Source organism: Anomalospiza imberbis, chromosome 7 (assembly GCF_031753505.1).
Source record: "Anomalospiza imberbis isolate Cuckoo-Finch-1a 21T00152 chromosome 7, ASM3175350v1, whole genome shotgun sequence".
Classification (NCBI taxonomy): domain Eukaryota; kingdom Metazoa; phylum Chordata; class Aves; order Passeriformes; family Viduidae; genus Anomalospiza; species Anomalospiza imberbis.
The window spans coordinates 22,105,001-22,117,293 of NC_089687.1; the positions used below are offsets into that span (position 1 = coordinate 22,105,001).

At 52.9% G+C, this 12,293-nt stretch overlaps 1 protein-coding gene across 1 annotated transcript; it reads right to left on the reverse strand.

The window, feature by feature from the left end:
- Positions 1-2,194: 2,194 nt before the first annotated feature.
- EVX2 (even-skipped homeobox 2) lies at positions 2,195-5,956 on the reverse strand. Its single transcript, XM_068196801.1, has 3 exons — positions 4,781-5,956; positions 3,384-3,640; positions 2,195-2,848 (listed from the first exon to the last, which is right to left on the reverse strand). The coding sequence occupies exons 1-3, from the start codon at positions 5,202-5,204 to the stop codon at positions 2,195-2,197; spliced, it is 1,335 nt and encodes a 444-aa protein (XP_068052902.1). The 5' UTR covers positions 5,205-5,956.
- Positions 5,957-12,293: the final 6,337 nt, after the last annotated feature.

A 12,293-nucleotide genomic window follows, 5' to 3' on the forward strand; every position in this document is an offset into this window, starting at 1 on the left:
AACATCAGTACGGAATGCTTTGCAGCCTCTTAAACAAATAATCTCGCTTTGATTTAAATAACATTTATTTTACATGACCAAACACAATAAATAACGTAATATACAAAGCTTTATAATTATTGCACATTTGTAAAATATTTTACAGTGAGTTCATACAGCCAGCAATATTTAAAGCACAAAGACTTTATTTACAGTTTCATATAATAACCAGGTCCAACGGACCTAACATAAAACGAATTTATGTTAATTTTACCAACCAGCGTCCTCATCGACCACTCAATAGACATATATCTATATTTTGGAAAATGTAAACATTATTGCCAAAATCGTCGTTTATACATCCCGTACTTGTGTGATCATAACAAACAATTCCAACGATCGAAAAGGTTAAGCTGGTAAAAGAGTGCTACGTTTTGGTCTAGTTTCTTTAGCATTAAATTATATTAATAAAAAAATTTAATGTAAACTCAGTGAACAACAGCTGGTATAATCGATATTTTTACATAAGTAGTCTCCCTATTCGTTCTTTACAAAATGAGAAATTTGTGGGTATTGGTGTCTTCTACCGTGCTTTAAAGTTCTCTATCCAGAAAATGTACATGTCTTGTTAAGAATCTGCTCCAGAAGCCTAGGGATGTTTCTTCTTTTTTCTTACCTACACCCGCCCAAGGAAACTGTTCCACTGGACAAAAAACACCAACCTATGATTTATGTTCACTGAAGAAAACAGCATAGCCTTTAAACTCATTTCCTGAAAGTTCATTATTAGAATATGAAAAAATCCAGTGTCTTAAAAATAGAAGTATTTCAGGACACTTAATCGAAATACATAATAGAGGGGTTTTTTCTTTTATTCTCTCCTTTTTTTTTTTTTTTTTTTTTTTTTTTTTTGTTAGAGTGTACGCGTGTGTGTGTGTGTGTGTGTGTGTATCCACAACCACACAGGGCCTAAACAAGCAATAGCAAGTTAGATGAGGGCTTCAACTCTTCAGAAAAATCTCATTATGTGAAGAGTGAAGTGGCTCTGTAGGGAGCATTATGGAAATATCTGGGTTTGATTTAATGAGGCTCTTCACATTGGTGGAATATCAACTTAACAGAGAAAAGTCTACCCGGGGTGTCCAAGTTGCCAAAATGAAAATTGGCAATTGAGATGATAAGAAAGTGGCTTTCTTGTGCGAAATCACTTCAGGTAAGAGAGATAACATTAAATAACATACATTCTATGCACCAAGAACAATGTTTTATGTACCAAGTCTCTTATCTGTCTCTTCTAATGACTTCCCTTAGCGGGTTGTTAGTACTTGACAGCAGGTCTCTGTGCGGGGAACTTTTTTCCAATTCCACATTCAAAGGAGGTCCATCAGAGAACATGATTGGCAATTTTCGTCATAATCTGCACATTATTAGCATCAAAATTGACATGGCAGTAACACTGGTGGTTTTTGATGTGCCTTTCTTCAAGTTCAAGGAAGTCCCTCCAGTAGCAGTGGTTTGGTATAGCAGGTCTCAGTTACCCAGTGGTGGCTTTTCAGAGGCAAAGGCGCGATAGAGATGCGTGAGAAATAAATCCAAGAGCCGTTTTACCGAGAGAATAAAAAGACGTCGAGAAAAGTAATTAAATTTAGAAAAGTGTCTGGAAGGTAAATGCTTCAGGACAACAGCCTACACCTAGAGAGATTCAAGTATTTCCCAGATAGCGTGGATTATGGTAGTTAGAAAGCGTGATCTTAAAAAATGCTTCTCCCCATCCTGACAGTGTCACACTTCCCTTCCCGTTACTGGCCCGGACGCGGCTGCCTCATTAGCTACCGCTTGTCGTACGGAAATACTCGAGACATTTCCCATTCACTCCAACTCAAACCGAAATAATAAAAATAATAATTTAAAAAAAAGGCCAGAAACACATTCCCTTCCGCCGGCTGCCCCTCCCGGCCCCCGCCGGCCCGGTTGTCTGCACCCCGCGAAGCGCGGCAGCGCCCGGCAGCGAGCACCTCGGGGCCGCCTCCGCGGGGGCGCAGGAGCCGCGGAGCGCCCTTCCCGCCGGTCCCGCGCCCCACAGCGGTGGGGCGGTCAGCAATAAAAAAATAGACAGAACTTTTTGGCCGAATGCGGGGGCGCCCCCCGCCCCGACCCCCCCCCCATCCCCCCGCGACTCCCTCTACAAAACACCCCCCGGCTCGGGCCAGGGTAGTTATCTGGTGAGCGGCGCCTCCTCCCGCTGGTCCGGCGAGGCGACCGCGGCCTTGCTGAGCACGGCGGCCGAGTAGGGCAGGAAGCCGCTCTCGGAGCGCTGCCCCGCCGCCGTGCACGGGAAGTCGGCGGCCGTGCCGCCCCGCGAGCCCAGCGCCGAGGCCGCCGCCGCCGCCGCCGCCGCCGTCTGGCTGCTGTGGCAGCTGAGGCAGGAGCAGGGCGCCGAGCCCCCCGGAGGCCCCGAGCCCGCCGCCGCCGCCGCCGCCGCTGCCGCCGCCGCTGCCGCCGAGGCGGCCGCGCTGCTGTTGAGGCCGGCGGCGGCCGGCGTCTGGTAGAGCCCGGGGTGTCGGAAACTGCAGAGCAGCTCCGGGCGGGAGTAGGGGTGCGAGAGGGCGCGGAAAGTGTCCAGCGGGCGGATGGAGGTGGCGAAAGGCGCGGCGGCGGCCCCCGAGGCAGCGGCGGCAGCGGCGGCAGCCGTGACCCCGACGTGCGGGTAGTAGTGGAGCGGGACGTGGGAATGGAAAGGGTAGGGCAGACTGCCCGTGGCCGCCGCGTGGGTCATCATGTAGGTGTAGAAGCTGGGGTCGGCCGGGTGGGGCCAGGACATGGCCAGGCGCTGCCGCTTGTCCTTCATCCGCCGGTTCTGGAACCACACCTGCGGGGATACAAGCACAGCGCGGCCTCAGCTCCGCTCCACTCCGCGCCCCGCCGCACCCGTTCCCGCGGACCCACCAAATCATACAGCCAACGCTTCTAGGCGACCCCTCTCCCTTCCGGAGCAATCTCCCGTGACCTTGCCCGAGGGGAGCGGTTGGTACGGCCCTCCCTCTACTCGAGAGGGACCCCTTCGATCCTAATAAATGTTTCCCTTCGAATCGTCCCGTCCTCCCCACTCAGGACTCTGTCTTCACGGTACTGACGCTCATTCATTCCCCCCGCGTTTATTCTCTCCCCTCTTCACTTTAGGAAATAGTCTAACGCGATAAAAACTGACGAGGAAAATAAAAACAACAGTAATAACAACAACTTTTTAAAAAGCAAATGAAAAGTGTTACATGTAGAAAAGCAAACGAGCACGAGTGGTGCTCATAGATGTGGGCTTCGCGAGTCCTTCAACCGGAGAGCCCAGCCGGCCGCGGCCCGGGGTGCTCGGGGCAGCCGTGGCTCGGTGGGCGCGGAACGCGGCGTACCTTGATGGTGGTTTCGGGAAGATTGAGGGCGGCGGCCAGCTCGCAGCGCCGAGGCCGCGACACGTAGTTCTCACGGTAAAACTCCTTCTCCAGGCGGGCGATCTGCTCCCTGGTGAAGGCGGTGCGGTAGCGGCGCACCTGGTCGGCCCCCGCCGCCGAGCCGCCCAGCGCGCCGCCGCTGTGCAGGCTGCCGATGCCGGCGGCGGGGGCGGCGGGGGCGGCGGGGGCGCTGGGCGTCGGGCTGCTCTCCGCGTAGCCTGCGGGGCGAGGGCACGGTGGTGAGAGCGGGCGACGCGGTGGACCCTCAATCCTCCCGGCCGGGCCGGACCGGGCCCGCTACACTCAAGGCCAGCTGTCATTCTTACAAATCCCTGCTGCTAACAGAATCGATACATTTGGATTTGGAGGTTGCTCGTTGGTTATTGTTTGTTTGTTCGGTTGGGTTGGGGTTTTTCAATCCTTCGTAACTGCTTTATGTTCAGATGGAGCGGGCTTGGAGAGTGCAGGGCAGCCGAGCTCAGGGGAGAGCGGGCGAGGGCACGGGCCGTGGCTCGGGGCCCGGACTCGGCGCTAGCCTGCTCCCCTTCGAGTGCCGTTCTTTAGTTTCGTTTGAGACATACCAAATAAAAGCAGCCATAAAACCCCCCCCTTTTTTTTTCTCTCTGGGGTTACGTCGAGCATCCCTTCCTTTCTCCGGCACATTTGACGAAAAAGGCATGCACTGGGGCGCCTAGGAAATCCACCGTTCATCTCCCTACACCTCCCCAGTAATAACAACCTCCACCTCCAGCAATAGGAACAACCACCGTCCATCACCGTGCCCCGCTAAGAACGGGGAAGGATACGAGGCTGTTTCAAAACGCCTCTTACAAGCAGAGAAAAAGTGAACAATGCCAAATTAGCCTGAGGTGGACACAGACAGCACGTTGCATAAACGGTGAAGGACACACACAGTCAAATGCGGGCAGTTTCCTCGCATTCCCCCCTCTCTCTCTCTCTCTAATTTAATCTATGTATATACACTCATATACAGCTCAAGAGACGCCGAGAGCTCCAAGAGCGTGGGGAAATACACGGAGAAAGCTTTGCCTAAATATAGGTGGGTGGATATTTGTGCCCACCTATATTCTGGATATATATCTACATATCAATGGATTTGGGCATGCACATACACACACGAAGGCACCGGCACAGGCGCTGCCCGGACAGTGTATCTCGGCTATTGGGGTAGCGCCGTAATTGTAATAATATTTTACAGCCTGGAGCTCTGTCTTCGCAGAAGAGAGAGCGCCGATGCAGAGGCCAGCAACTTTGGCGGTGGCAGTGGGTTTCCTCTGTTTTTTAAAGCCGGTTGGCAAAGCGCGGGGCTTAGATGAAGATGATAAAGGAAGAGTTACCTTTGTTACTGTTTTCCTTCAGCTGGGAGGAAGTCAGGCTGGCCGGGGAGCGGAGCGCGGAGCAGCCCACCTCCACATCACTGTTCATATCTGCCTCTTGAGCAACTTCGGAATAAAGGCTGATTTTCTTCCTGGTTTCCGACTGCGGGATTTCGGAGGACACAGTGCTTTCACTGCTGGGATGCTGGAGATTGAATAAAGTGTCTATTTCAAATTTGCCTTTGGCGGAGATGTCCCCTATAGCGCTGTGCAGGGAGGCGGCAGTCAGTCTCGGGCTGAGGCGACCACTGTGCGGAGAATTTTCAAGGGCCTCCAACACCGCATTTCCAGCTGAGTCTGACAAATTCGAGAGCCTTTTGCCAGCTGTAGGGCTGTGCAGCCCTCTCTCCATCAGGATCATCTCTTTTCTTATTCTTTCCATCATCTCAGCTTTATAAAAAATGTCAAAGTTGCAGGGCTGGTCCTGTACTAATGATGAGCTGCAGCAGGGGCTAATTCACATTCAGCCCGGCAAGTGTCTCTAAATATTATTATCTGTTTTTGAGGGAGGTGTAAAAATTGTGGGATGCCAAAGCGAGGGAATGACTGGTCAAAATGACCCATACATCCTTTCTAGCCCGAAATGTCATTCATCAAAAAGTGGTGCTCGTCATTAAGGTACGAATGACGCTGTTCGAATAATCATTTATTGTAACAGGTTTATAAGCAAATAAATACAAGCTCCTGTCAGTGGATAATGAAGGCGGCTTCAGAGCAGACAAATATATCCAGGTGGAAAGAAAGAAAGACAAGAAGTGAGGAGTAAAGCTCCTGTCCTTAGCTTGATCAGATCCTGCTTGAATTGCTCTGGGGTTTGGCCTCTGGGGTGGAATTGACAGTCTGATTAATAAAATGAGCTGTGCAACATTTCCCCCTTCATTTAGGTGCATCATTATGCTCTGATTTTTGTTTTGTTGCCTTTTAGGTCCTAATGATGCAGCTTCTTTCTCATTTGTCCTCGGACAGAACTACATGCTAAATATTAGATAATACTTTTCTTTATTATTATTTCTGAGGCGAATTTTAGATCACAAGGCAAGGAAATGCTCAGTAGGACCAGAGGATCGAGAACCTCCTGCCGCTGATATCTCTTTGCTTTTCCCTCCCATTTCCAGACCACTTTGTACTTTTATTTAGGAATTTACACTGACACCCCCACGCACCCCCGACACGCGCGAACCTTATGCCCAGACTTTACATGTCTGCTGCCCAGATTTAAGGGTACCTACAGTAGTAACCTGGAGATTAAAATATTTGTTACAATGTAGTATATTACAACTCTATTATCTTTGTCTTCTTTGAGTCCTTAAATATGATCTCATTTTTACTTTCTATAATCCTGCTTATCGACGAAGCTAGCCCGGGATTTTTCTTCCCTCTGGGAAAATACAGACTGTTTTACGGTATGATAGGGGAAGGAAATAACTGGAGAACATTAAATACATTCGTGATTTAAAACACTCCGTGGGCACCCATTTCATTCTCCAGGCAGGTTTCACTCCAGCCCTTTGCTTCTTTCCTCCCCACCACCAATAAAACATAAGCATTTGAAAATTAAAAAATAATCATAGAATTAAATGATGGATGGGGGTTTTTGCCTACAGGTTCCGACCTATCAGAAACATCACCTTAACACCCTCTCTCCAAAGTTACCTGTGGCTCAGTTAGCTCATCCCTCCGCTCTCTGCCGGGTGCCGCGGGGCGAAGCGTCGCCGCGCTGCTGGAGACACGGGCTGCCGCGCTCGGCAGACGTGACAGTCGGAAAGTGTCCCTTCAGTGGTAACTTTGCTAGTAATAATGACGCTGATGGCAACCATTTAAACGAAGATAAATCCTTTGTCGTTAGCATCTCTGGAGTGCGCTTCGATAGCTGCCCAACCTTTTTTCTCGCCGTGATTTTTTTTCACCTACATCATCTAGTGTTTAGATCCTGGGAATACCAGTTTCATCTCCCGGAGAAACACCCGAATGTTTCCTGTGATTAAACGAGGGTTTGATTTTTTTTTTCTTTCTTTCTTTTTTTTTTTTTTTTTTTTCCATGAGGAGAGCTGTTCCTGCTAATCTTGGTCACACGCATCTCCTAAGTTATTGTGCTCTTGCGCATGATTCATAGCTCGAAAATGGGATATTTGTTAGTTTTTTTTTTTTTTTTCAATAGCCTGTTAAAGTCCTCCTAAACATTCCACCAAATATTTAAGAAACATTCTAGGCGTTGTTTGCAAAATCCAGCCTTCTATTAATGAGAGTTTTATGTCAGCCCTTTGAAATGTGAATTTTGACTGCGATGTGGTGTCCTGCGTTTTACAGCCCCCAAAGCAGACAAGAGTAAATGTCAACTTTTCCTTGCCTGCGGGCGCGGCGGAGGAGCGGGGCGATGCGGAGGGGAGAGGAGCGGTGCGCAGGCCACGGGGCCGCAGAGACCCCACGGGGTCCCGGCCGGGCCGGGAGCTGCGGCTTGGCGGGGCGCTCCCGAGGGACGAAGCGCGTCCCCGGGGTGGCCCCGCGGAGCGCGGCCGGGCAGGCGCCCTGCCGGCGGCAGCGGGCACCGCCCCGCCCCGCCCGGGGGACGCGGCCCCGCCGCGCTCCCGCTGCCCCTCGCCTCCCCGCCGTGCCCGGCTCCGCGGCAGGCGGCGGCGCGGCCGCCGGTCCCGGCGGGGCGGAGGCGGAGCGGAAACCTGCGGCCGGGTTTATTGCTGTCGTTTGGCGCCCTCGTCTGTTTTCTTACATGCTGTAACGCGGCAAGCATCTTTACCCCTGCTCTCTCGAAAACCGCAGCCGAGATACCGCATCTCGGAGGCAATCGTATGCGCACACCACCAGAACCGGCACGGGTTTAGACTCAAAAAATGTTACTGCACCACTAAAAAGGAGAGAACGGGTTTTATGTTATTTGGAGCGGATGAAAAAGACGATGTGAAAAGCCCCGATGTGAGAAAAATAAGTTACACTCAAGTGCGGCTATGAATGATCTTTACTAGGGTTATATTTTGCACCTTCTAAATAATACTGATACCTTAGGTTATGTACAGAGTGCCTTAAAATACAGCCAAATTCATATGCAAGGGTTATAAAATGTTATACAAGACGTTAATAATCTTCCACTAGGTAGAGGTGAGATTACAAAACTGTTCCCTGCAATGCAGTTAATGAGTTCAACCCAGACTGTCAAGCCCCTAATAAACTAGTTTTCTGTTGTTTAAAATCCCAGAAAAATAGAGGTATTTACTGCACTGATATTTATCTCTTTGCTTGTTGTTTGTGTGCGTCAAGGGAATTTATGTTTTGGGGTTGTTGTTCTGTTTAGTTTTTTTGTTTGTTTTGGGGTTTTTTTTATTGTTGTTTTTCTTTTGTGGTGTTCCTTTGGGGACTTTGTTTGGCTGGTTTTTTTTTCCAAAAAGAATAGCACAGCCTACAAAATCTTTCCGAATGTTTGTAGTTGTTCAAAACCAATAGCTAAGCCTGAAAAACCACGGATATTGAAGCGACATTAGTGGGTAAAGAGGGAGGAAGTTACAGAGACTGACGAGAAACTGCCGAAATATGTGAGCTTTTGTTAGACTCTGTTTACTCAGTTGTTCTTGTAAGTTTAAATAGCTACTTAGGCCTTTGGCCAGATTTTTACCTTTAAAGTTATTGCTGGAGGCATAAAAGAATATTTCAGTACTTATTTATTAAATCTTACTTGGGGAAAAGGGGTCACGTAGTTTAATTGAAACGAAGTTCATATTAAATGAGACAAACATCTCGGGCAGCTTTTCACCACTCAGAGCGTTCTTGGGAAGACGAGCGGGAATATCTGCTTCCTATCCCGCAGCGGTGCAGGCTGCCGGCAAGGTCACAGGGCAGCGCGCCGGAGACATCCGCAGTAGCGCAGAGTCTCCGGGACGTGGCCCGTGGGGTGGAAGAAGGCGGCGGTTCGGTGGTCGGGGGGTGCGGTGGTCGTGGGAAGTGCGGGGACGCGGGGAGCCGGTCCCGGCGGGGCCGCTCCGCGGGATCCGCGGCGCGGGGGCCGCGCTCCGCCCGCGGCGGCACCGGCGGCAGGCACGGCGGCGCCACCTGGCGGCGCTTCGGCGGCACTGCCCGCCCAGCCCTGCCCTGCCTGCCTGCCCAGCCCTGCCCGCCCTGCCCGTTCTTCCCTGCCCGTTCTTCCCTGCCCTGCCCTGCCCAGCCCTGCCCGCCCTGCCCGTTCTTCCCTGCCCGTTCTTCCCTGCCTGCCCAGCCCTGCCCGCCCTGCCCGTTCTTCCCTGCCCGTTCTTCCCTGCCTGCCCAGCCCTGCCCGCCCTGCCCGTTCTTCCCTGCCCGTTCTTCCCTGCCTGCCCAGCCCTGCCCGCCCTGCCCGTTCTTCCCTGCCCGTTCTTCCCTGCCTGCCCAGCCCTGCCTGCAATGCCCGTTCTTCCCTGCCCGTTCTTCCCTGCCTGCCCTGCCCTGCCTGCACTGCCCGTTCTTCCCTGCCTGCCCAGCCCTGCCAGCCCTGCCCGTTCTTCCCTGCCTGCCCTGCCCTGCCTGCCCAGCCCTGCCCTCCCTGCCAGCCTTGCCCTGCCCAGCCAGCCCTGTCCTGCCAGCCCTGCCCTGCCTGCCCAGCCCCGCCCTGCCCATTCTTCCCTGCCCTGCCCTGCCTGCCCTGCCCGCCCTGCCTGCCTTGCCCTGCCCATTATTCCCTGCCAGCCCTGCCCTGCTCTGCCCTGCCCTGCCCGTTCTTCCCTGCCCTGCCCTGCCCGTTCTTCCCTGCCCTGCCCTGCCCGTTCTTCCCTACCAGCCCTGCCCTGATCTGCCAGCCCTGCCCACCCTGCCCTGCCCTGCTCTGCCTGCCCTGCCCTGCTCTGCCAGCCCTGCTCTGCCAGCCCTGCCCTGCTCTGCCAGCCCTGCCCTGCCCTGCCAGCCCTGCCCTGCCCGTTCTTCCCTACCAGCCCTGCCCTGGTCTGCCAGCCCTGCCCACCCTGCCCTGCTAGCCCTGCCCTGATCTGCCAGCCCTGCCCACCCTGCCCTGCCCTGCTCTGCCTGCCCTGCCCTGCTCTGCCAGCCCTGCCCTGCCTGCCCTGCCCTGCTCTGCCAGCCCTGCCCTGCCAGCCCTGCCCTGCTCTGCCAGCCCTGCCCTGCCCTGCCAGCCCTGCCCTGACCGTTCTTCCCTGCCAGCCCTGCTCTGTCCTGCCTGGCCTGCCCTGCCCTGCCCGACCTGTCCGAACAGCCCTGCCTCTCCGGCCTGTCGAACCCGCCGGCCCTGCCCGCCGGCCCTACCTGATCTGACCGCCTGTCCTGCCCTCCCTTTTCGCCGGCCCTGCCCGCAGGTGCTGCCACCCTGTCGTCCAGCCCTGCTCGCTGGCCCTGCCCGCCCCCTCCCACCAGCCGGAGGCCGCCTGGCAGGGCAGCGGCTGGCCTGCGTGTCTGAGCACGCAGCGCGCTCCTGCTCAGCACCGACTCTCCCCTCTGCCTCAGGCCGCCATATCAGCACAGGGCCAGTCTTGGGGCGTGTTCAGCCTATATTGTCTGTGAAATATCACTCGCGAGTGAAGGACACACTCGGAGCACAGCGTGTCTCCGAGTCCCACGGGCCCTGCACACCGTCCCTCCCCGCGCTGCGCAGGCAGAAGCCCAGGGGACGCCAGGCGAGTTTCACAGTTACACGATGTCTTCTGGGGCTGCCTTTGCACACAGACGGGGTTTCACTCAAACCATAGAGCCCATGGCGGGTCGCAAAGGGACTCGGCCGATGGTTCAGTTTAGGTTGCAACTGCGGCAGGCTGCCGGGCTGGTCCAATGTCAGGGTCCCGAGGTCCCCGCGCTGCCCCAGAGCGGCAGGGGCAGTCAGAGAGCGGCCAGCACCAGCCCGTGACCCCAGAGCTCAGGTTCAACGCCCGCAGTGCTCAACCGCCCGTGGTCGCCGCACCGAGACCACGCGGGGAACCCCGAGAAAACTTTCTCCTTCTCGAAACAGATTATTTAAGGTTGAAGCAACTGAAGAAGTGAGAAACTGTGGCATAGATCTGGAGGAGGAAATAGTTTGACAATTTTCTACGTGTTGCTGTTCAATGCATTCGTTATCATAACTGGCTATTTTTTAAAAGACATGGGGGAAAATGAAAGTTCTTCTGTTCTGTTTAGCTATTAAAAGTTCATACAAATTAAAAGGTAACAACGGAACGCAGTGGAAACGGGATAAGGTCTGGAAGACATATAAATCGAGTGGTTTTGTTTGCGTTCTCTGTTTGTCCTGGACAATATTTTTTTTCTTACACCAAACAATAACATAAGAAGCAACTTCCTATCGATACAATTACCATGGGCAAAATCTGGCGAGGGAGGAGATAAAAAATCGGGGGGTTTCTGTAAGAGACGGATACTAGGCAGATACTAAAAGCCTGTGCTAAAAGTTTGAGTGGAATCCTAACTGTATTAAATAGTGGTAAATGCACTTGACTAAATGAGATTATTTCAGGATTGTAAAAATTAAAAAAAAAAAAAAACAAAAAAACACACACACAACCTTTTCTTCTGGGGAGGCACAAGCACCACTGCAGCGTTGCTTTCTAGCTCATGTATTCTGCAGATTCCCATGCAATGTGTCAATGGAAAATGCGACGCGGCTCCTCAGGGCGCTGGCCACCCGCGGAAGCGCTGCCCAGAGAGGACAAGGACGGCCTCGCAGGGAGAGAGACCCGGCCAGCGCGGCAGGTCCGCCTGCCCTGCCCGACACGGCGCTGAGCCGCGATGGGAACTGTTCTCCCCGGGCAAAGGAAGTGCCGGGCTGCTCGGGGTCTCCGCACGGCCCCCCGCACGGCCCCCTGGACCGGGGGTGCGGGACCCATCCTGCTACTTGTAAACTGGGTGGGTGCTCTCAGAGAACCGACCTTTGCTCATGAGATCATTTATTCCTGTGCATAATATCCTGCCATGCAAGGCAATGCTGTTTTCTACACCCTTCACAAAGCAGCTCATGATGGAATTGAAGTTGTTGGTCATGAACCCGCCCAAAGAGTTTTTTGGTACACCGAGGGGCTCTCGCTGGAGCAGAGGTCTTGGCAGGGCTGAAGATCTCTACGGGAGTCGCTGCGGCTGCACCGTGGTTTCCTTTGATGCAATCGAACTCAAAAAGCTCGGAAACACTGCTCTTTAGGTGTTCCTTTCTTTCGCGGCCTTATTTAAAGGTCCTGACATGAGAGAAATTTTTACTGCGTTTATTGAAAGAGGAAACACAACAGGACGTAGGAATATACATAGGAAGATGCCCGGAGAAATAAAGTCCTTCGTTTCTCTGGACTTCTTTTTATAGCAACATTTTCGGTAGAAAGTTGCTTGCAGCGACATAAAAGGGTGAGAAAATTGTTCTTCGACTAAAGTTCCTTCTAATTACGGAGGGTTTAATGTCCTGAGAGTAAATACTGATTCGGCTTATAACTGAGAGAAACATGTAATCACGCCTGGCTCACGCCTTAGCTGATTATGAAAGATTAATAACAATTACGCGGTCAGAGCTAAT

Excerpts from the sequence above, each read along its gene's own strand:
- EVX2 (XM_068196801.1), bottom strand. The coding sequence starts at position 5,204 with ATGATGGAAAGAATAAGAAAAGAGATGATCCTGATGGAGAGAGGGCTG. Across the intron at positions 3,641-4,780 it reads GAAGGAAAACAGTAACAAAG|GCTACGCGGAGAGCAGCCCG; the intron begins GTAACTCTTCCT and ends CTCGCCCCGCAG. Across the intron at positions 2,849-3,383 it reads TTCCCGAAACCACCATCAAG|GTGTGGTTCCAGAACCGGCG; the intron begins GTACGCCGCGTT and ends GTATCCCCGCAG.